Raw genomic sequence first — 25038 nt, forward strand, 5'->3', positions numbered from 1 at the left:
AGAGAAATGTTTAGATTAAAAGATATCACGATTTTCCGACGCCAGGACGTGATATCTTTCAAAATCGATAAAAAGCGAAATTACTCTGAAATGGTTGAGAATCGGACCATGGACAATATGAACTTTTTTGTTCATTTTAGGGTGAAGAATCTACTGGAGAAGTTTGTAGCACGAGTAGCAATTCACCCTGTATTCATCCCGTCAGAACACAATTTTGTCATATATCATCCATTGTCATGATTCTCTGAAAGGGTTAGCGTATCGATAATAAAACGTGAAAACCCCCGATTCGTAACGAAAACCTTATCGTATGTTCCTTTATAATCCAAAATCGTATTTCCGGGAATCGGGATGTATGGCACGCATTTGATCTTGTAAATGCTCACTGCCGATAAAAGAGCGGACATGGACTTTTTGTGGGGAGATTTCTTTAACATCTTTACAAGGTATTAGGCTGAATATTGCAACAATTTTATAAAATAATATTTGCTGCAGTTCAACCTCTCGATTCTTACTTGATTTTAAAACGTTATCTGTCATTTTCGTAATTTTATTTCAATTATCATTCTTGGGTCTATTATTGCATTAAAATAAAATTGTTCTTTTTGGCAGTGTTAGATTTCATTTTTGTTGATTATTCGTTGAGGAGTTTGCCAGGGAAGAAATTTGACATCATATTTTCCTACATTCCAGTGCACATATTTAACTGTCAGTTGTCTTCTGTCTGTTGAACCAACGCCTCTGTGCAGTTTGGATCTTAAGTCGCATTAATAATAATAAATAATAATAAGATGCTTCATTTAAGAATAAATACGAATTTACACAGGCAAAAAAACTGCGGTTATAAAAACACTTTTTTTTCAGATTTGGTTGAATCTTTTTGAAAAATACCATTGCGGCCTCAGTCCTTCATTAGATGATGTATCTCTCTGTATATATGTGTATTTTTTTACTATATTTAATATTATTAATTCGCAAATATTCATGAATAAAGCATCTTATTATATTATTATATATATTATTTTGCGCACTATTTTTACAAACTGAGGTATCAGGAAATGTTTTAATTGGGCTTGCGAAATTTCCACAAGCAACGCCTAAAGACAAAGCTTGAAACCCTATTTGAATTTTGATGGTTGAATTGAATTTAACCTGAACATGTACATGAGTTCGATAATTAAAGTAACTAAACGAATATTTTGGGAAAACCAGTGGTACATTTTGGCAGAAAAAGTCAACTTAGAATACAACTATTCTTTCTATGTAAGGTCTTGGTTGATATAAAAAAAAGTCGGTGTCACGAGAGGGATTCGAACCCACGACCTTCGGCTAAATACGCCGCTGCCCTACCACTTCGTAGGTCCTCTACCAGGTCGTAATTTTTGTGCAGTATTTTTTAAATTTCTTTGATCGAGAAGCTCTAAATTGTATTCTAATTTTTCTAATTGAAAGAAGTAACTTGGTCAATTGACCACTAAAACGTAAATTAGAATACAATTTAGAGCTTCTCGATCAAAGAAATTTAAAAAATACTGCACAAAAATTACATGAAACTTATTTAAGGAAGAAATGAAAGCACTTCGACCTCAGCCATATCGGAACACTTTACATTATACGGACTATTAAATTGTAAAGTCAAATGTGCGAGCTTGGTAAACGAAAGTGTTGTTTGCCGGTTTTGAACCATGAAAATTGGAATTCTAGCCGTAGAAAGGGAGGCATTTTTTTTTATTTTAAACAACAATTGTGGCTGGAGTTTCACATTTTCATAGTTTCTCGTTTCATCACAAACTCAATAAAGGGTGGGCATAATACAAGGTAACAAGAACTGTGCGGTTTTTCGTTTGTTATTGTTTTAATACCATTAATCAACATTTGTATTATGAGTCAGTTCATAAAGAAAATTTTTTTTCTCATGGCTTCAAAACCGATATTTAGTGCGTGCTTATTGTATAAATTTAAGCTCGGCATTAGGGTGTCCGAACGTTCAAAAGCTGACTGTTCCTGTTTCACACAATAACAACAACTATAGCTTTCGATGTAATTGTAAGTTGTAAAAATAAACATGAAATTTGTAGATTTAGATACTTCTTGAACTTTTTATTTTATATCTCCGGTTCTGATTTATTTACGGAGGTCAAGGACATGATATAATTTTGAGGGTCTTGAATATACGTAAAGTTTTCGGTAGATCGGTTGAGCCATTTCATACTATCGGCTTTTATGCTATTTTGGAAAAAGAAATAAAACGGCAGGAAGGGAAAAATTTGAACGAAAAAAATGATTTTTTATTATCCCAAAGATTTAGACTTAGGGGTTATTGGGGTTTACTATATACAAAAATATGTTAACCTACTTTCCTCGGTCACTCGGTCCCTAAGTCAAAATTGTATTTGGCACCTAAAAAGAATACAAAGCGGATATTTTTGGACCTCTATCCCTGAATACAAATTTCTAGATAAATCAAAATTTTAAACTTGTTTTAGTGATACCAAGTAGAAACATATTAAACTCGTGCTCAAGCGTTTTTTCCAACGCATCCAAGGAACTCATAATTTATTTTGAAACACATTTCACAACATAAATTTCTGCCTTTTATGCATGTATTTCAAGGTTAATATTTATCAGTTATAACAACAAACTATGGGGGCGTCGGTGGCCGCAACGGTTTAGGCGTTGACACGGCGCTCATCACTGTAAGGTAAAGGTCCCGGGTACGAATCCAGCGGCCCTGCATTCGAACCCGTCATACTTACAAATGGGCTTTTTGTCAAATACACCGGCACTCCGAGGGTTGATATAATTTCTGCTGTTGCGAACAAAAAACGAAAAAAAAAAAATCCAGCTGAAAACCAGTCAAATCAGATTTGTATCCACTTTGATTTTTATTGATACAAATCACTTCTGTTGTGTGACCCATTGTTGTTTATGGTTTTATTTTTTGGTATTTTTTCCTTTTGGATATCAAAGTTGATAGTTTTAATTTTGACCTTCAGGTCCATATTATTAATACTCATAGTATTTAATTATTGTTATCTTGTAAGCGAAATTTTTTAAAATATTTTTTTATATAACTAACTAGATTTCTTAAGGAAATATATTTTTTATTTTTAAAGAAACAATCTAGGTGTCCCTCTGCATTTGTGTTAGTAAATTATTCATAAAATAAGAGTCCTTTGATTTTGAGGTAGATGACCAGCCACAAGGGGCATTATCAAACCTTGTAAGACGGAATATATCATTCCTTGAAAAGACCCCTGATACAGTCGATTATTTTTTACCTACAATGAGAAAATAATATTCAGGATTATTGGATAGTAATGAGATTAGATGGATCGAAAATGAAAAAAACGAAAAAACACTGTCGGTTAAGTGAGCCAAAAATGGATCGTTTTAGTAAAGGACCCTATAAAAACAATATTTTAAATAGTTTAAAAAAAGTTTTTTACTAAATTGACTAGTTTCCTGGTCCGCTTGACCAATTAATATCTTTCAATTAATTAAGGTTTTTAGTTGATATAAAAAAGTCAGTGTCACAAGCGGGATTCGAGCCCACGACCTTCGGCTAGATACGCCGCTACTAAATTCAAAAGGTGGGGTTGAGATGGGAGGTTAGTGCTCGAGTGGATTGAAGTCACGATAGTTGAAGTGGTAGAGTAGCTTATCTAGGCGAAGGTCGTGGGTTCGAATCCCGCTCGTGACACTGACTCTTTTTTTTTATCTCAACTAAAAACCTTAATTATTTGAAAGTTGATTACTTTTTCGATGTACATGTATTTCAATCTTATTTATATATGCTAGTCGATTTAATTTTTTTAACCCAGGATGGGAAAATCAAATGGCGGATCTTATTAAATATGATTCAACTTATAAAAATTAACAAAAGCCCAAATTGTATGTTTCTATGAAGTGTCCAGTAGATCGGTGGATTCGTTTGGAATGTGCCTGGATTTTTGAGATTTCCAAAAATAGTCGGACGCATTTGGATGGCGAAAACATTCAGAAAAACAAAAATTATATTTTTACTTTTCCAACCATACAATTCGGTGGGGCTTTCGGAAATGCAAAAAATGAATATAAACTTCGTTTCTAACTAAAATAAAAATATTTTAAGTTACTTTGTTTAGTTACTTGTAGATCACTATGTCAAAATTGTATGTAACAGGTAACAAATAGGCTAAACAATTTTTTAGAAAAAATAAACTTGATATTCGTTTATCATACCTTGATTACAAATTTTATGGAAAAAATTCTAAAAATTTTCGCCATCCGAATTGCTCTGATTTTTTCAAAAATCACAAAATTGAAGAAAACTTTAAAACAATTCAACCGATCTTCAAGAAGCTTTAGAGGTTTGGAACCTAATAACCTCCACGTAGTGGAACAAAAGTCACCTCTTTAAATAAATTACAACCGGAGATGAAAATAAAACGTTTGCATAATTGATTAAGTGATTAAGATTAAGTAATTTAAAAGAATTTATTTGGCCAATCGGACCACGAAACCTAATCGATGTTTAGATTATGTTGAAGTTGGATAGAATTCAGAGGGATTGTGCAATTTTAAGTGGAACATCGATCGGAGAGAAAAAAAATTGCCCCGTTGAATCCAGTTAAAAATGCCTATTTTTCGATTGCGATGAAATTGAGTATTTAATGTTAATACAGAGTGGTAAAAACGAATCCGAATTGGTTTTTTTGAAAAACAATTTTCGTACCTACTTACTCGAAGCACCCTTGGTAACTTGTTATATTATGCTTACATTCTTTTAATTGATTGTCAAACCATTCGCTATCTATCTAGCTATCTATTAATTCTGTCCTGTGAACAACAATTTTTCCTGACATTTGGAAAATGTCCATTATAATTCTTTTTCATAAACCAACCAAATCTGTCAATCTTCTTTCATTCTACTGCCCTGTCAGTCTACTTCCTGTAATGAGTAAAACTCTCGAGAAACTCCTATCAAAAATCAATGAACCCCGGGTCACCAATTTGGATTTAGGTTCTTATTCTCTACAATCCATCAATGTCGCGCTGTGGTCGTCATTTCATCTTCTCTTGGGCAGAAGCAGTCCGGGTGTGTTCCTTTACACTGCTCATGCCTTTGACAGGGTTCAGCACCCTGGTATTCTGTGGAAGATGAAGTGCATCCTACCCAATATCATACTAGTCGCCCAAACTTCCTCTTAACTAAAAAATATACATCAACATTCTCAAATCTATGTGAACTTGTGGTATCGAACTCCGTGGTCAACCAAGCATTCCAACTCCCAACTCCAAACATAGCAATCAAAGTCGTAAGAAAAATTGTTCACCTTTCTTTTTATGTATAAAACTTCACCTTACACGAAGTCCTTATTATTCCCTTTGTTCCAGAAGTACAGCAATAGAGTAAACCTTTTACACAAAAACTCTACCAATCCTTTCCACATGTCTCAATTTACGTGTCAACGAGAAGTTACCGCTATGCGGTTTCCCTACGTACCATATGCCAAAACATTTACAGCCTTGTTATTATTATCTTCCGTTTGAAACTTTCAAGCCAAGTTTCAGAAGTAATTTGGAATGCAATAATCCGTTTATTCTGTTCCACAATGGAACTGTTCAATTTTGCGTCTTGATAATATTTTGCAAGTGAGAACGATTAAGGTTTTTGATGTATGGACGTGAGTTAGTAAACTTTCTGTTAGGAGGGTTTAATCTAATTTCAAAACAATGAAATACGTAATAACAGAAAGTTTAGTAAGAGGCCAATTGTAGATTTGCAGGTCAGAAGACGAAATGCGCAAACTATCGATTTGTTATGAAACAATAAAACACTTCTAAAATTAGCCGTATAATGATTTTTCCATAAAGAGTTGCTTTGGTAATTAAAAAAAGTGTCAGGAATTGTTGGTCGTTAATAAATTTGATCAATCTGGATTCATGATTCTTCTTCACCTGATTATGCTGACAGGCTTTGGATTTGTTTATTTATATCTGAGTGTACGTGCAAGGTAGATTTTATCGCACGTTGAGGCTAAAAGGGCAATTTGGGACTCGATAAATAATTGTGTTTCATGTGTGAATGGTTAAAGAAGGTGCACTAGGCATGTACGGGGCAGACGGCCCTGGCAGAATCAAAAAGTGAAACGGTCAAAATAAACCGGCCATAACCATAAACGGTTGAAGGCTAAGGACATTGGAAGTGAATCGATGCCCGACTTAAACCTGTCATTACCATAAAAAGTGTCCAAAATGGGTAAATGGGGAAAAAGGGACTGCAGACGTAAACATATGTTGTGCGAGGGTGGGTCTCGGCCCGATAATGTTGTCCTTACCTGACGACTGTGTCCCCAGGGCGTTCTCGCTCGGGGCGGGGGCTCTGCCCCTGTCACCGCCAGGAATCCTGTCTGGCCCTTTGAAATCGGGGCCTCTGCAGACGGGTACGGGATCCGGGACGTCTTCTCTTCTGGGGTCTAGCGCCCCTTCTGACCACCCGGACCAACTAACTCCTCCTGTGACGTCACAGAGACATTATTGATCCGGTAAACTACTTGTTGATGTGAACGCCCACGTTTCCCGACTCCCAGCCTGGCAAATAGTGAACTGATGTAAAAAATGCGAGACAGGTCGAAGTGTCTTCATATTGCAGCGGCCTAGTTCGAGGGTCGATTGCCCATCAACCAAACTCATACTCATGACCTCGGTCAAAACAGATCTCCCGATTTTTCTCCAAGTCGATCCGCTATAAAACACCACCTGTAATTCCAGCTCCAGAAAATGTATAACAAACTTTCTCGACCACTTTATGAATAAGTACAACTAACGAAAGCCGCTATTAAAAACATATTAACGGACATAAAGATGTCGAAATATCAGATAATTTGTTTTCAGAGTTCAAGTTCAGATGCCAGCACCTTACCCTTCACTGCATTGAAAGACCTGCCTTTAACCAAGCAACAGGGTGGATTATTGCAATCACTTGTCATTTCTGAACGGCTTGTCATTAAATTTGATCCCAAGCTAATTATAAATATCGAAATTAATAAAGAGTTTTCTACATGCAGATACAAACCACTAGTATAATTAACAGTCCTCTCGACCTAGCCCTGTTTAAGGTCGACAACCGCCTTATCTAAGCAATCATTTGCAAGTGCTTTCAATCACGCTATTAAAACAGTTTTTACTTAGCTAATAGGATTTCTTCGTCGCAGATTCAACCTACCGATTCAATAGTTGATCAAAAGAAAGATCGCTAAAGACATCTAAAGCCAATCAGCCTGGTATAGTTAGATTATGTTCTAAGCACTGCATTCGTCAAATTGTACTGTTATATTCTTCCTCATAACTTTAATTAGCCTGCAGAAACTTGATACTGGCTCCTCAGTTTTACGTGGCCCATGTGCAAATGAAAGCTCTTTACAGAACCTGCATGGGGGATATCCTCATCATGTTCGTTTGATTTGTTAACTTGTGATCATTTTCTCTACTCCTATTTTTACCAGTTTACTCACGCAGTTTTGTGCTGTACGTGATCTTGCTTTCATTTGGGCGAGTGCTTTTAGTTCAGTTTGACGTTCAGAGTAAATGGCTATTGTTTTGTCTTCTATTCTCAACATTTTAATCCCACCTGAGGTAGTTAAATGTTGTAAAATGGCTCCAATATCAAGACTCTTGGCAATGTTACATTAAATGCTGCTCTCATTTTTGATATTTATAATTTACGTCACTTACGCATGGTATAACACTATTTGAAATGTTAATTGTTCAACATAAAAGTCATAAATGAGAAAAAGTTTAGCTTAAAAATAGGATCCTGGAATAACATAAAAAAGTATCCAATTTTTTTAAATTAATCAAATAAATATTTATTTTTACATCTACATTAAAAACTAGTCGTAACAGGCAGTTCAGTATATACAACAGTTCAGAATTGCCAGAATTGTTACAGTGGTTGGTTTTGATGAGCCGTTCGCCTGGCGAAGGCGAAAGGCGAGGCGTAGTCTGCTATTTGGTGGTCGTGGTGGTCGTACAAATGGGGCGGTTCTGCTGCGTACGCCGAAGGCTTCATAACGATGTCGTACTGCGTTATGCGACCGCCGGGTGCTCCGAAGATTCCGCCGCCGCCACCGCGTAGGGCGGCCAAGCCGGACATCATTATCGCGAAGATGGAAATCATAAGCGCTTTGCCGGATAACGCGGCGATCAAAGCGAAGCTCACCAACGCCACGGAGAAGATGGAGTACCAGTTGGCCTTCTTACCTCTTCCTGTCAACAGATCAAACAGAACTTCCATAGAGGTTAATTTGTTGCGGTGGTTGTCCAAGAACAATGTTCTTAATTGTCACATCAGTCCTGACGTCCCCAAATATAAACAGTTTGTGTTGCTCGCCGTCGTGCAGGTCATCAGAACTAGCTTTAATAGCTCATATTATTTGTTTCTTCAATTCATTACTATCAGGTAATTAAGTAATTTACAGAATCATTGAAGCAGCTTGGGAAATGTGTAAACCTATCCTGGTGCAACATTGCTTGAAAGAATTTAAAAGATAAGTCCTTGGTAAAGAAGAAGGGCTCAAGGCGACCTGTAAAATTCTATAACAGCCTAAAGCATCAAATTCATTCAGATGGACTCGTAAACCAAAAAATGTGGACTGTCGAGGAACACTGTAAGACAACATATACAACACCAAGGGACAGTAGACTGGTCCAACATGAAGCAATCCGCTGAGAGAGTAAAAATGTACGGACGTCAATTAATGGATGAGGCTCTACAACATGCTGTAGGATCAAATCAAACCAACTGCACTCACTTACTTGCTATGGAGTGTGGCTAGTCGTAAGCCACTATTTGTCATCGTGTGAACAACAGGTGTACAGATACCTGGTGACGAATATCAATGAATATTGTAGAGGTTTTAAAGCAAGCTATAGGATAAAATCAAGCCAAAATTACCTACTTGTCAGGCGTAGTGTCGAAGAAACACGTAAATCAACATCTACACGGCATGGGAAACGTAATGAGCAGTAGACTGCCCACTATGAAGAAGACTACTGACAGATTAGAAATAAATAATGGCTAATAAATAAACCAATGGATACATATATCTGGAAAGGGTTTAGAACAACTAGCAATGAATATTGAAGAAATTCTACAACCAAATTGAAGCCAAAGTACTCAAGTACTTGCCAGGCAGTCCGAAGAAAACCACAGTAAGTCATTGTTTACATGACATGGGAAAAGTTGTAAAGAGAAGTGTCCACTATGAAGCAATCCAAGAAAAGGGTAGAAAAACTTGCAAAAATCTTTTTTTTTTAATTTGTGCTGTGGGAATTTACCGAAAGAATGTCATTGTGTGACCCTGGTAAATGGACAGATGAAGGTCAACGGCTCCTCCAGTCTCTGCATATTGTACTCCCAGAAATTTCTTCATCTTCCCAGAGTAAAACCACAAAACGTTTATTCCTTATATGAGGAGATTCGGATCAGTTGCTGTTCCATCGCCAAGAAACCGGCAGCGTAATTTCGACGAGGAGCTGAATATTTTACTGTATGTTCGCGAATATCCTCGTAAATCGAAAAATTCCTTTCACCGAAATGTTGGAAGGGTTTTTGGTTTTCAAAAAATAAAATTAGAGATGTACTGCGTACTTAAGATTTTAAGCCGTATCGCTTTCATCTGGTCCAGGGACTTCGGAACTCTCATTATGACAGTATAACGTTCCTTGCACAAATGTCGATTTGGGAGGCACAAGAAAACGTTCTTCCGTACATCCTATTGCCTGATGAATCCAAATTCACCTCTAATGGCATAATTCGAATTTTCGAACGTGGTGAGAAGAAAATCCGTGAATTTCGTACTCTTATCATCATCAGGTGGTTCACAATATCAACGTTTGTGTGGAAATAAAAATAAATGAATTAATTAATTGGGCCTATAATTTAAATGGTGATCAACCCCTCAATTTTTGGGGGAGGTATTACCAAGACAATTAGATGACGTTCCTCAGCATCAACGACTGACTCTTCAGTTTGATGGATGCCCCCGCACACAAATGAGACGTTATTTGAATCGTCACTTCCGGGATAGGTGGATATGACCTCATGGCTCGATCTTTTGGCTTCCTCGGACACCCGATTTAGCTCCAGTTGACTATTTTCTATGGGGCCATTTAAAAAACAATGTCTGCACAAATCATAACTCAGCCACTCGGTTGAAGAACTGCGGCAAAATATAGAAAATGCTTTTCAATCCATCTTCCCTGACTCTATTGCTCTGAGTACCGGTTAAAAAGGGTAAGTTGCATCTTTACGCAAGGCAGGCAGGTCGAAAATGAAATGTGATTAATAAATAGCAAACCAAATGACTTTGCCATAACTTTGTCATTTTTTTGACCAATTTAAAATCCAATTGCAACATTGTTGTCAGCTTAAAAACCCTGTAAAACGACGTATCAGGATGTATAGGGTCGTATTTGAAATTTTTGAATGGAATACTGAATGTAACGAATAGGCACTATTGAAAAATTTATTTACTTCCAGGAATTAAGATTTGATGTCACAATGCGAGTTGGACAAACAATGACACAATGTAAACAATAAAGGCATTTAATGTTTACTTTAGCGAAGAAACAAATTATTGGAATTAACAACGAAACAAAAGAAACGCGTTTTTTCAAACTTTGTCATTTTTTGACCAATTTAAAATCCGATTGCACCGTTGTTTTCAGCTTAAAAATCTTTTAAAATTATGTATCAGGATGTATTGAGTCGTATTTGAAATTTTGGTGTTGAACTTGGCCTGAGGTACCCTGTATAATTTTTTCTACAAAAAAGGTAAAAATTTGAAACTAAACCCAAAAATTTTTTTTTTTTTTGTCTGTCTTCTGTCACCCAGTCAAGAGGAAACCTCGCGTCCGTCAGATTAGTAATTGTTCGAACCATGGCCCACTTTGTTTAATGGTGAACAATTAAAATTTTTTCAGAACTGAAATTTGTAAGTGCGGGTTCGAGCAACCGGCTGAAAGATGACTAATAACAGTGGATCACAATGGGTTGTATTTTGAATAACATTTTAATTTAGAAGAAAAAATACAAATATAAATGAATGAATTGATCCTCGTGTCAAGAGGTAATTATAATTAATTTTAGAAAAAGAAATATGAATATCACCATAGGAAAGGGAGCAAAAAAGGCTGTACTGTGAAATTTAACGGGCAAGAGTAGTCGGAGGAATTTACTACTTACTAAAAGGGTTAACGAGCGTTTTGAATTACTAGCACAATTCGTGAGTGTTATTAAACTACCAGAGACTAATGGAAAAGTTCTCTCAGAAAAACGTCCCGGAAAAATAATTTCTAGTACAGAATTTTCACCTCTCTACAGATTTAGCTTGGCATCGAAAAGTTAAGAAAACCTCTGATACAGCGAAATCTGATTTATCGAAAGAACGTTTATAATGGTTCAGGAAGAACGGGGTTAATGCCTCACGGAAGGGAGGACAATAATCAGATCCGATGATACGGTTGTTCGCTTACGTTCCACCTAACCGTAACCAAAAGTCATTTAGACCAATAGGTCCTCGTGTCAACCTTGTTACACCCCGTTGAGCCTGCGTCATCCGTCAGAAAGACGGTTAGATTTTGATTCATTAGGTGTGAACCGTGTTCCATTTGGCAGTGATTCGTGACGGCTTGTCCAGATTGTGAAAATTGTTCCGAAAAATATTGATCTTTTTCCAGAAACAAACGCTACCTCCAGAACTAAGTGGTTCAGTGTCTTCTTCGATCTACCGACGGTTTGGCACAAATTTGTTCTGCCACTTTATTTATTTTATCTTTCTTATCGGCCCAAAGGAATAAAGAAAGAAATCGCGAAAAGAGTGGTTAATAAATAATACAATAGAAAAAGGAATCAGTTATGGCCTAAAATTTGATGATGTTGAGATTTTTACTAGTACGTCGCGATATCATTTCAAAACTTTGTTCTTTACTTTAAAGGAAAATGCAACAGCATTGTTATTTTTTTTCTTCTTCTCTTCTTCACCACTTCAGGGATTGGGCTTTCAGCTGCTCCGTCTTTACTACAACGGTGGTTGACGTGGCCTTCCTTTATCTCGGTGATAACTAGGCTACTAACTCGTCCGGATTCGTACATACGATTAGGTAAAGCCATACTTCTTTATATTCTTTGATTTGCTCCATCCACGAGTATATTTCCAACTACTCGTGGATGGCATCAAATCCGGTCCCTCAATGTACATCCCTTGACTATCTGTAAGAAATTTCATTTCTGCTGCAATAGCTTCCATATGTCTACACTGGGTTGCTATAACTTTTTTGTAAAAGCCCGGACCTTGTCCCATTCTTAGGAGGAGTAAGTAGCACTACCCAAGGAAAGTAAGCGTCCTGTTCCACTATATTTTCATTGCATTGGGTACCATCATAGGCAATTAACTAAATGTTGCTTAGGAGATTTGCAAGTCATATCCGGTAGAGAGCACGTTGCAAATCTTCAGTTGATGTATAAAGAACCATCACAAAATTTTGGGGAGAGTCATATGAAAGCTCATGGCTATAACGGTACCTCACCAATTGAGAAGAAAACTTTGAAATTTGACAGAACCTTCCAAGTGATCATAGATAAGAGATTTTAGGAAGAAAGGCTGCCTTCAGTTTCACTATGGGGGCCTAATATGGAACAGGGTAGGATCAAAAATGGAACCGAGAGTAGGTGTAGGGGTAAAAGGGTCGAATTATACCATAGTAAAATCCCTTCAACTAATCCCAGCAATGTTCCAAATTGAGGTTCATGCAATCTAACTCTGTGCACAGGAAAAACATAAAGAAAAATTCATTGATTTCGTGGTCCGATTGACCAAATAACATCTCTCAATTAATAATCTTTATGTAAGGTATTGGTTGAGATAAAACAGTCAGTGTCATGAGTGGGTTTCGAACCCACGACCTTCGGCTCAATGCGCCGCTGCTCTACCACTTGAGCTATCGTGACTTCCATCCATTCGGACACTAACTTCCCACCTCAACCCAACCTTTCGAATCTTCCCTCCTTTTCGCCATTTTTTAAATGTCCTGTAATCTATTTGATTCTCGGCGACAAATGAAATGGCCACGGAGAGCTTTAATGAAGATATACTTCATTTAACTTATTAAATTGATTAGATTTCGAGGTCCGATTGACCAAATAACATCTTTCAATTAAATAATCTTTATATAAGGTTTGGTTGAAATGAAAAAGCCAGTGTCACGAGCGGGATTCGAACAAAGACCTTCGGCTAAATACACCGCTGCTGTACCACTTGAGCTATCGTGACATCCATCCACTCGGACACCAAATCCCATCAATAAAGAAAAATGTTGAAGGAGCACGGATCATAAATGCAATAAATACATATGATTTTAACTCCAAACAAGTCTGGGAGACTTATAATTTAAAGTGGGTTCCTGGCTTTGAAGGTGTACAAGGAAATGACCAGACCGATCAAAAAGCCAAAAAGAGGCAGCCCAATCACCATGAAAACTAGGTGCAGAAGCACTAAAGGTGGAACTGAAAAAATGCTTGAGAAAGAAAAATTCAATTACTGGACGAAAGCAGATTTACTAATCTCTCAAAAAGGAAAGTTAGGTGTTCCTCTCTTTCAGCAGGCAGTATGTGAAGAAAATTATATTTTCGGTGTAAAGGTCATTGCCCTCATAACGACCATCTAAAGAAATTGGGTAAAGCAGAGACAGAAGCGAGGCAGGGCGGACCAAAATGACGGAAACGACAAAACTAGATCCATCACCCCGCAGATTTAAAACAATAGTCTTACACCATTTACATAGTTTATAATCTGGTATAGGCTTTAGCGGGAAAGGCTTTTTTTCTTCGACAATGTTGAAAAACGATGAGAAGAATGAGGTAGCAATGTGCTACTATAATTTACTTCTAATGCACAGTTAGAAATAGGAAAACTATTTAAAGTTAAGTTTTGACACATTCAATATCAATTAAGTATAAATCCTGCATGAGTTAGCATGAGAAATAATGCAAATATTGTATACATTATGTTAAAAATTTATGTTTCTCCCTCTCTGAAGGAAAATACGAAATAGATAAGAAAGTTAGTAAGGAATATTAGTAGACTAGTAACATGGGTGTACCTCTGGGATAGAGTCCAAGGATATAATTAAATTAAGCCCTTCTATTTACAATAAACGATTGAGTATTATGTTTATTCAGAAATCGTGAGATGCGTTCTGGTGTGATGTAGGTTTCAGAAAAACATTTTCTTTATCGTGCCAACGTTTCGATCTTTATTGAGATCATCTTCAGGGCTCAATAAAGATCGAAACTAATTGGTCAAGCGGACCACAAAAACTAGTGAATGAAAGATCGAAACGTTGGCACGATAAGAAAATGTTTTTCTAAAACCTACACCAGACCGCCTCTCACGATTCTGAATAATTATCGACAAACGGTCACTAATCACCAAACATTGTTATTTTTGTTTTATTGTACAACAAGAAAAATGACGGAAAGCTTCTAAAAAACATTCACCAAGCTGTATTCGTGTGCATTTTCGTCAAATTTAAGAAACTAAAATTATGTAAATCCTCAGTTATTGAAATGGACGTATTTAACTGCGTGATGAGTAGACTGTTGACAATTTTTTAAACAGAACACTATAAAATAGTAATTTTTTATTTGTTTAATTAAAAGTTTTACAAATAAGAGAGTGCTTCTTTAATAATATTTATTCAGGGGCATTGCGTTCTGAGTTGAGAAAACATTTAATCTGGCGAGGGCTTTATAAAGGGTTAAATCGAAGGGAAAACGAATCTGTCCTAAAACCACTGCTTCAGAGACCCAAAAAGAAAGAGAAACAATAATCGGATTGTAAACACTTTGAAGTAGAAACAATTATTTATTGACATGAATATTAGATGGCAATCCTGATAATACGGGAAGTACATGTCGGCGATTAATTCGGACAAAGGAATTCATGAATTCTGGAAGTAAGGCCGAATAAGGTGAAGTTGTGAGAGCACAAAACAGCAAACGAAACTAGTAAACAGCAGACTAATGGCTAATGTTGGAGACTTGTTATTGGTCAGGTACTCAATTCTGTTGTACTTTTACTAAATATTAACATGGAATACTTCAAAAGAATAACTACTGAACTCTCATGGTGGCAATCCAGAGTAATGGCTATGCGGGAGGCAAGCAAAGAAGACACCAAATATCGATCACCTACTCAATTCTGTTGTACTCTTACTAAATATTAACATGGAATACTTCAAAAGAATAACTACTGAACTCTCATGGTGGCAATCCAGAGCAATGGCTAATGCTGGAGGCAAGCAAAGAAAACGCCTAATGTCGATCACCTGCTTAACTCTCTTGTACGATTATCAAGAATGAGCTGGCGTCAAAAGTAGAGTTCTCAGAAAAGCGCCTATCTCACTGCATCCGAACCAGCAGTGCTATCGCACGAGTAACCTGATTTAATGGTTTATGATTTAATGCGCAAAGAAACTACTTTTATGAAAGGAAAGCAGAAGTAGGTTTAGATACTGTGATTTTGGTGGAACTGTTGATTGGATGACTAATGTAGCAGGATAATTTCGGTACCGAGCGAAGGGCCTCGTGCAGCTGATAGCAACATCAGTTCTATTAGCTACCCTTGCCTAGTGCTTGCCGTTTGCTCCATAAGTGTGTGGTAAGATTGCATTGACGAATCTGCTTTAGGCAGGTTGAGCTCCTGCTTATACACAAGAGTACTGCAAGCTCATTGGATGCCGCATGGGAAGCGGAACCCTTGTCGAAGGAGAGGCTACACCTAGTGGAACTATAATTAACCAAAGGCAGTCACCACAAGACTTCGAAACAGGAGCTAAGGGGCCATGAATGTTTAACATGGAACTCCGGCAAAAGAGGTGGACCAATGGCCACAAGAAAGACCCTACAAAAGTCTGGAGGTCTAAAGCCTTGCAAAATAAGACCTAATCTGGCGAATTAAAGTACAACAGAAACAACCTTCCTAAAAATAAGGCAATGTACAAAGGTTGGCAAATTACAGGGGTAATAACTACATCATCAGCTGCCTTGCGAACACTATTAAACCTGAATGTAGGGAAAGCCTTCAAGAAGAGTTCTGGCCCCTATCCCATCTGCATGAACAGACTCCAAAAAGAAAGAAATTGGGACGGGATTAAACATTTCGAGAATACAAGTCAGATACCCTATACACATCCAATAAAGTTTTAATGTATTACAAAGACTCCCCAGTACAGGAACCTGATAGGTAATGTAGACAAGCGCTAAATATGAGCAATGAAACACATTATATAAATTCACCTCGGTCTTTCAAGGAGCCATATATGCCTTAATGCTTGTTACACAGAAAATATTACAAGGGGTTCCACTGATTAAAAAAAATTGTACGATCAAACAGCCAAGCAGCCCTAAAAACAATAGCGTACAAAGGACATTCATATTAGTCGGTGAATGCATCCAAAACCTCCCAAACCTGAGAAAACTTCACAAATTGACAATACCTGGGACACAAAGGAAATTTTGGGTAATGAACATCCAGACATTGCCAGATCTGCAAGGTTAGGGGCCCAGAACATATACACAGAACACATACAATACAGAACACATACTCAACGATCTACGAATGGGTTCACAAAACCACCAGGGAAAAATGGGCGAACTCTAAAGCTGCCCAGGTTAAAGCACTATCACCAAAACTGACAAGCATATTTCGACAATATGACAGAGTGTGATTCAGGAGAGTGATGATGACCTATACCGGTCATCTGAGTAAACATCTTCACATTCATTAGATCTCGTGGTCCGATTGACCTAATAACATCTTTCAATTAATTAATCTTTATGTAAGGTATTGGTTGAGATAAAAAGGAGGGAAAATTCGAAAGGTTGGGTAGAGATGAAAAGTTGGTGTCCGAGTAGATCGAAGTCACGATAACTCAAGTGGTAGAGCAGCGGCATATTTAGCAGAAGGTCGTGGGTTCGAATCCCGCTCGCAACACTGACTTTTTTATCTCAACCAATACGTTACATAAAGATTAATTAATTGAAAGATAATCTTATTATTAGCTTATGCAATGGGGAAGAATGTACTGCCACCCATATTCCGAATGTGAAGCAACTTCTCAATACAAACATGACCTAGGGCTCCAAGAAGATCCTGGGAAAAGAATTGCGGCAATAGCAGTCGATGTCAAACTACTTCTGAAAAGAAAGATCGAGTGAATTGAATCTGAACTAAGGTAGTAGGAAAAACACAATAAGCCAAGAAAGATCATATGATCATCATCATCATCATATATGTTTGCCATGAATTACTGTAGATTATGAACCGTGGATAATCATGTGGCTTATCCATAAGGTTTTGAAGTTTAGATTTTGGAACGTAGTAATTCTAAGAGTATGGTAACAAGGCCTCTTGGCTTCACCATATCTTTAGAAGTATATAAGCTAAATTTTGAAAAATATTTATGTCATAAAAGGCAATCATTGGATTAGTGTAGGCCTTGAATAACTCTTACTTTTCTTTTATTATTTCTTACCTTTCCCAATGCTGTTCGTGTAGCCAGTGATTTCATTTAGTATCCTCGATTCTCCGAGCTGCAATGTGAGGTTCATGGTGCCCAGGTAGTGCATCACGGCTGCTTTCAAATACTCGTCCAATTCTTTGCTTGTCCTCGGTTTCATAACGTTGGAACCGATAACGTCGGAAAATCTCGACGTTTCTTCGGTCCCGACGAGAGCTATACCCGGTGCGATCCTGAACTCAGTCTTGTCCTTGAATTGGGTGAGGAGACGAAGCAGATCCAACTTGAAACAGGCCAGGGAATAATCGATTCCGGTGCACCTTTTACCGAAAACCTTCCAAAAACAAAACAAATACATTTGACGTGTTTTTTTAAATAAAATGCGAGATTTTAACTTGTCTAGATATACAAAAATCAAAGCGTTTTTGCTCCTGCTGAATCTTAAAATATTTCGGAAAATGAATCACAAAGACTAGACAAACATGATAAATGATAAATCAGTACGGTTGGCTATCGGAGGGTGAGTTTTCCTGAGGTTTGCGAAGTCCAGAGGAGGAAATTGTATCCCCTAAAGAAGATAAATTGCTCGGAAAATTTACTGTTTAAGACCTTAGAATACTGATAGAAAACCTTCTAAACTGTTGTTAATTGTGTTGATCTGGCATGTCTAATTGTTAAAAATTGTATTGAACTAAACTAAATTAATACTTTTGTTTAGTCGGCCAGGGAAGATTTTTTTATTTATTTTAATATAAAACGTATTATTCGATGTGTCGGCCCTGTTAGATCCATTTTCAGGACTTCATGTAACAACTAAAGCCAAAGTTGATTTTACCCTGCATTTGAATTATTGGGTTGTAAAATTAATTCATGGGGTTTTTAATTATTTTATTTTATCACGCAGTTATCTATTTTTAGGGTGTCCTTTTTAGATGGCCCGGCTTCATTTCTTTTGAACCAATGGCGTTTTCCAAAAAAATAGTTTTTAGTATTTTTTTAGTCTAATTTCTAATTTTTAACTATTTTTGGAGACCAGGGTACCCCAGGCCCAGTTCAATTTCAAATACGATCCACTACATCCTGACACATCATTTTAAAGGAGTTTTTACGTTAAAAACATTGGTGCAATCGGATTTGTTTGTTTATTAAATTGGTCAAAAAATGATAAAGTTGTGAAAAAAAACGCATTTCATTTGTTTCGTCTTTAATGCTAATGTTAATAGCACTGTCAACACGACAGACAAGAATGATACATCTACACAGAAAACAAACACTTTGAGCCCTGAAGATGATCTCAATAAAGATCGAAACGTTGGCACGATAAAGAAAATGTTTTTCTTAAACCTACGTCACACCAGACCGCAACTCACGTTCTCCGAATAATCGTTAATGCTAATAATTTGTTTCTTTACAAAAGTAAACATTAATTGCCTTTATTGTTTACATTCTGATATTCTTTATCAGACTCGCATTATGAGATGAAGTTTTAATACCTGGAAGTAAACAAATTTAATAATAGTACCTATTCGTTACATTGAGTATTCCATTCAAAATAAACCGAAGAGCATATTTTTTCGATCAATAGCGACTTGATTTGTATGACTGCTTTTTTGATAGGGTGGTATTGCGCGTTGTATAGTCGAGTTTACTCCCAGAAATTTCCTGATCTTTCCAGAGTAAACCACATAACGTTTATTCGTTATTGAGGAGATACGGATCAGTTGCTTTTCCATCACCAAGAAACCTGAAGCGTAATTTCGGAAGGAGCTAAATATTGCACTGTTTCCATTAGAGTTCGGTTGTCCGATTGACCAAATAACTGCTTTCAATGAGTTAATCGTTATGCAAGGTATTGGTTGAAATGAAAAAGCCAGTGTCACGAGTGGGATTCGAACCCACGACCTTCGGCTAAATACACCGCTGCTCTACCACTTGAGCTATCGTGACTTCGTTCCAATCGGACACCAATTACCCATATCAACCTACCGTCCGAATTTTCCCTCTTTTTTGATATTTTTCCAATGTCGTGTAATCAGGATTCTCGGCTACAGTTGAAATAGCCACGCAGTGCTTTAGTGAAAATATTCTTGGTTTTATTTATTGGAAGGTAGATTGAGATGGGAAGTTAGTGTCCGAGTGAATCGAAGTCACGATAGCTCAATTGGTAGAGCAGCGGCGTATCTAGCCAAAGGTCGTGGGTTCGAATCCCGCTCGTGACACTGGCTTTTTCATTTCAACCAATACCTCACATAAAGATTAATTTATTGTACTGTATGTTCGCGACAATTCGAATTCCTCTTTCCGAAATATTGGGAGGGTTTTATTTTCAAAAAATAATATTTGAAATTTTATATTTCTTGGGTTTCTTTTTACAACAGACAAGTAGACAACCATCAAACTCATTTTCTTTTTATTGATATAAGAAAAAGAATTCAATATCAATAGAAAGAAAATGAGTTTGTTGATTGTACAGTTCCAGAAAAGGAAACCAAGAAATATAAAAAGCCCGCAACGAATAAAAGAGTTAAAAAAATATATGTCGGGTTCAGCATCTAGCTTTGGTATTTAGTTTTAATGGCTGTATAGATTGAAAATCCGGATTCGGATAAGTATGTTGTGACAACTGAAAGAACACGTTTTGCTTTTTCAACGAGTAGTTGAAATTTTTTGTGATTCAGACGGAGCCAAAAATGGAGGAAAATAGATTTCAAGGTGGAGCATGAACTAATGTCTATGAAGCATTCGTGTTCAGTTAAATATAAACTGGTTGGCTTTTTCAAAATGGAAAACTCCTTGACCACCCATTCATGGCTTGCATCATTGTATCTAGCTGTTGGGAAGTAGTGCTCAAAGGACAACCTCCAACTTCGTAGTTGTTCGCATATTTCATCAATCAATGTGACATTCGCCAGGTTGAGTTTGTTTTCTTTAAAAAAAAATCATTTAATACAGATAAAGTCCTTCTCAATAGAATCAACCAAAAACTGGATTTTTCTTTTGAAGGAGGCTAAAGGTAAAAGGCTAAAGGCTCTTCCCTTGCAAAGAAAGACTCCTCAATCATTTTAATGAAAATATCTTATAAATTCGTTATATCTCCTCATCATTGAAAACGTTGGCCAGTTTGCAATTGCTGTCCATCAACAGAGACTTCAGCACGTAATTTATGTAATCGTGAAAGTGCTTTCGCACAAATCAGCCACCTAACTTCAGTATGGTGAAGCTGGGAATGGCGAAGGCTTACTACATCAACAAATAGTATTGTGAATAGTCTTTACTTAAACGGCCGCGACTTGATATAATTAATAAGTTGAACAGACAAAACTTTCTTACAAGAGGGTGACATTTTTGGATATGTTAGGGCGTGAAGTTGCAAGTCATTCATCACAAGTTTCTTCAAGCGTCTGACATTTTATACGGGTTATTCGTCTAATCTACTTTGCCTGTAGATTCTACATTCAAAACGGAACCAAAAAGTACTAATTAACTATGGGCCGATTCTCAACAGTTTCGGAGTTATTCCACATTTTCTGATTTTTTAAGATTTCACGATTTTGCTTCAAATAAACAATGATAACTCCAACCTTTGGATACTACCAAGGTTTTGGACTAATCTGTTGATACCATTGAAAACTACGTTACATTTCCGATAACGTTTAATAAATTTATTAAAAAAATTTTTATTAAGTTTTTATTTTTTTTAATTTTCCACCTTACCAATCTCTCAGCCGCGTTTTTTTTCCTTTCCTCCATCAATTTCTTCATCTTTGAAAAAAGCAATTAAAAAAGAAATTGCACCCCTAAAAACGATATTAAAGGGAGTAAGTTTTCTGAAATTTACTTGTTTCTAGGTTTGGAATTAGTAGTTCAAATTTACCATAGCAAGTTTTTCAACTTTGAAAAAAAATTTTTTTTTCCAAAGTTCTCGCTACTAAAACGCTAATTTCACAAACTTTACAATTTAATATTAATCACATCTTATTGAAAATTTAATGTAGTTTTCAATGGTATCACAGATTTATCGAAAACCTTATAGTTTTGGAGTTATCATTGTTTATTTGCAGCAAGATCGTGAAATCTTAAAAAATCGGAAAAAGTGTAATAACTCCGAATCCGCTGAGATTGGGACCATACTTAATTAAGATTTTTTGGTTCCATTTTGAATGTAGAATCTACTGGCAAAGTTTGTAACACGAGTAGCCGAACAGCCTGTATAATTCATCTCATTTGATACAATCTTACATATTATTTTCTTATCCTCGGAAAAATCAAACCGACTGACATAATAATCTTGAAGTACATGTTCAAAAAAGACAGAAAATCATGTTTTAAAAAATTATTTAAGTTAAAATATTTATTTTTGGCTCTTAGCTTGGCAAGAAAGCTCGGTCTCGTCTGTTATATTATTTGAACAAAAAGTGCTTCCGTAGTCGCCCTTTGTGTGAAAAATGTATCCAATAATTAGAGATGATAAGTATAAAATTGATTATTTTCGTGATATACTTTGATAATCAAAAGTTACAAACGAGCATATGCCACCTAACTTTTTAATTTAATTTAATTTTTTTTAGCAAAAAGCCCTTCGCCTTTATATAACCGAAAGATCAATTTTAACATAATCTGCCCTACCTGTCTGATATGATTATTATCCGCCGCTGTAAGTAAAGCGCAGGCGGCGATTGTCGACAAACTTCGCAGCCACATCTCAAAGATAGGACCTGCAGACCTGTGCAGCTTGAATTATAAACACCTCCCCCCATCACGTTCTTCCCTCCTTCCCACGATTACTAGAGCAGAAATCACCCAGGAAATTGGGTTAGCCCTCAAGGGGTAAAAAATACAACAGGATTTGTTACTTGTATTATAAAAGAAAAAATGAGACAATCTGGTTTCGTTCAGACCCACGATGAGAAAATTCAACTTGATAAACAACACTACGGTTCAACCAAATCGTTAAATTAAATTACGAAATGGTAAGGTCTTTATTTCTTAATGACCTTTAAATTAATACAATTACCAATACAAGTAAATTGGAAAAGTTATGAAACCCATTAACTCGTTAACAGAAAATAACTCGATGCAAAATTTCTGTTCGTTAGAAAAAACAACTCATCAAGAACGCACTTACTCAAATTCAATGGACTATTAATATTTTTCTAGAAGATTTTTATTCCGACCTCGACTTTTTTAATTTAATTTTCTATTAGTGTAAAAATAAGAAAAATTAGTGTATTGTTTCTGATATCAAGAGAATATCCAAATATAAAAGAAATAGAAGGCGAACTTGACAAACCGTTAACGTTTCAAACATGAAACATCCAGCAGAAACGATTAAGGTTTCAATAAACGACAAATAGAATCCCTACAGTTTGACAGATTTATATCATTTTCACAAAAGAAAGCAAAATGAAAGGCATTGGAGGATGTGCATATATTATTTTTTAAAATAATAATAAATCCGCTAGAGTTCGTGGTCCGATTGACCGAATAACTTTTTTCAATTAATTAATCTTTACGTAAGGTATTGGTTGAGATAAAAAAGTCAGTGGCACGAGCGGGATTCGAACCCACGACCTTCGGCTAGATACGCCGCTACGTTAACAGTTGAGCTATCGTGACTTCGGTCCACTCGGACACCAACTTCCCGTCTTAACCCAACTTTTCGAATTTTCCGAGTGACCGAAGTCACGATAACTCACGTGGTAAAGTAGCGGCGTATCTAGCCGAAGGTCGTTGGTTCGAATCCCGCTCGTGACATTGACTTTTTTATCTCAACCAATACCTTACGTAAAGATTTATTAATTGAATAATAATAAAAATACCGAAGGTAAATGTAAATTACTCAAATTAATTAAAAACAATTGGGTTGATCAGAAAAGCGGAGTGGGCAATTGACCTTGAAATAACTCAAGCATAAAAACATAAATTTATTAAAATGAGACAGTAAGGTCCCAATTGACAAACTTGTGAATCTAACTAACTGGGAGTCTTACTAGAGCTATTCAGGTCGAAAGTAAGAAACCATGACATGTGGTATCGGAGATTGACCAGGGTGAAGGCGCACGTCAGCATTGATGGGAGGAGCAGATCACTTGGAAAAATGGCGAAAAGGAGGGAAAATTCAAAAGGTGGAGTTGAGATAGGAAGTTAGTGCCTGAGTGGATCGAAGTCACGATAGCTCAAGTGGTAGAGCAGCGGCGCATTGAGCCTAAGGTCGTGGGTTCGAATCCCGCTCGCGACACTGACTTTTTTATCTCAACTAAAAACCTTAATTAATTGAACGATATTAATTGGTCAAGCGGACCACGAAAACTAGTGAATTCAGAAATATGTTTTATCTGGTCAGTTGTGACGAAGGATTGTCGCGAATGAACTAGATCAATTCCAATATTTCGGTTTGACCACATCTACCATGACATAATTAGTCTAAATCCACCAATTGAAGATCACGGACCGTTTTTCAGGGTAGCCTATATATTTGGATAACTTTAAAACAATTCCACTTATCTCCGGAAACATTACAGGGGTTTAGAACCCCATAAACTATACTTAATAGCACTGGTATTAGAATATAAATCAGAACCGGACTTATAAAATAAAAAGTTTGATAGTTTTGTGGATTTCAACCTTATTTTTTCACTTACAATAGCCTATAAATCAAAAGTTGAGGATATTTGCTCAAAGAGAGGAAATGCAGGTTTCGAACGGTCGTAACATCGTGGGTATTTGATAAAATCCAGTGGTGGTATGAATTTTGAAGCGGTAAGCCAGACATCGCAGAACAAAAATTGCTCCTTGCTGATGCAGCCCAAAAATGTGTAGTTTTGGCTTCCCATAAAAATACTTATTTAAGGAATTTAAAGGGTGTTTAAAACAAACGTGGGTCGGTTTTTCAAGAACAACTTTTTTTGTCCTACTTTATTGCGTATTTCGTTTTTGTAACTTTGAATGAATGAATTGCATATTATCTTTTTATTATAGGTAAAAAACTATCATGTATAAAATCATAGCTTATCAAGGAATTCTTCGTTCCACATTTTATTTAATGAGCGTGTTTGCTCTGAGTTTAATACTGCTGTGTATTACCAATGGTTAGAATTTGAGAGCTTATCTAGTAAGGCCCACTAGGCAATCCAACATTTCCTGTTAAATAGCTCTTGTGATTAATCTAACTTTGGGCAGATTGATAATAAGTGAGGTACTCAATTTCATGTAGTACACTTCTTCTCAGGTTTGTTAAAAGCAATACAAATACAACAAACCAGCTTTAACTTTAACAATCCACCTGATGGCATCAAGCCTTAAACTTTTCCCCAAGATCGATTAATTCGAAGTTTAATATTCTGTAAGGCGGTACTTTAATAATCATTATGAGGTTAATCGTTATGGCATTTACCTCTTTATAAATGTCAATCAAGATAAGGATGTTAAAGTCATGTTTTGTTCTATACTACACATTTAAAACACTTCTCG

At 36.4% G+C, this 25038-nt stretch overlaps 2 protein-coding genes across 2 annotated transcripts in view; both read right to left on the reverse strand.

Moving 5' to 3' along the window:
* The window catches only part of LOC106662058 (receptor-type tyrosine-protein phosphatase N2), a 66834-nt gene extending 60315 nt beyond the window's left edge, over positions 1-6519 (reverse strand). Inside the window, exon 1 of the mRNA XM_024225820.1 lies at positions 6324-6519. The gene's annotated coding sequence lies outside the window, so the exon portion shown is untranslated. The remainder of the gene's footprint in view (positions 1-6323) is intronic.
* A 1380-nt stretch (positions 6520-7899) lies between these two features.
* LOC112126540 lies at positions 7900-22269 on the reverse strand. Its single transcript, XM_024225829.1, has 3 exons — positions 22195-22269; positions 17584-17902; positions 7900-8253 (listed from the first exon to the last, which is right to left on the reverse strand). Exons 1-3 carry the CDS (start codon positions 22267-22269, stop codon positions 7931-7933), a joined length of 717 nt encoding a protein of 238 aa, XP_024081597.1. The 3' UTR covers positions 7900-7930.
* Between the last annotated feature and the right edge of the window lie 2769 nt (positions 22270-25038).

Source organism: Cimex lectularius, unplaced genomic scaffold, assembly GCF_000648675.2.
Source record: "Cimex lectularius strain Harlan isolate CLEC.00 unplaced genomic scaffold, Clec_2.1 scaffold3, whole genome shotgun sequence".
In the NCBI taxonomy this organism is placed as follows: Eukaryota; Metazoa; Arthropoda; class Insecta; order Hemiptera; family Cimicidae; genus Cimex; species Cimex lectularius.

Coding starts and splice junctions, on each gene's coding strand:
- LOC112126540 (XM_024225829.1), bottom strand. CDS start 22,269: ATGTGGCTGCGAAGTTTGTCGACAATCGCCGCCTGCGCTTTACTTACA. Junction 17,903..22,194: donor ATAATAATCATATCAGACAG/GTAGGGCAGATT, acceptor TGTTTTTGGAAG/GTTTTCGGTAAAAGGTGCAC. Junction 8,254..17,583: donor CACGAACAGCATTGGGAAAG/GTAAGAAATAAT, acceptor ATCTGTTGACAG/GAAGAGGTAAGAAGGCCAAC.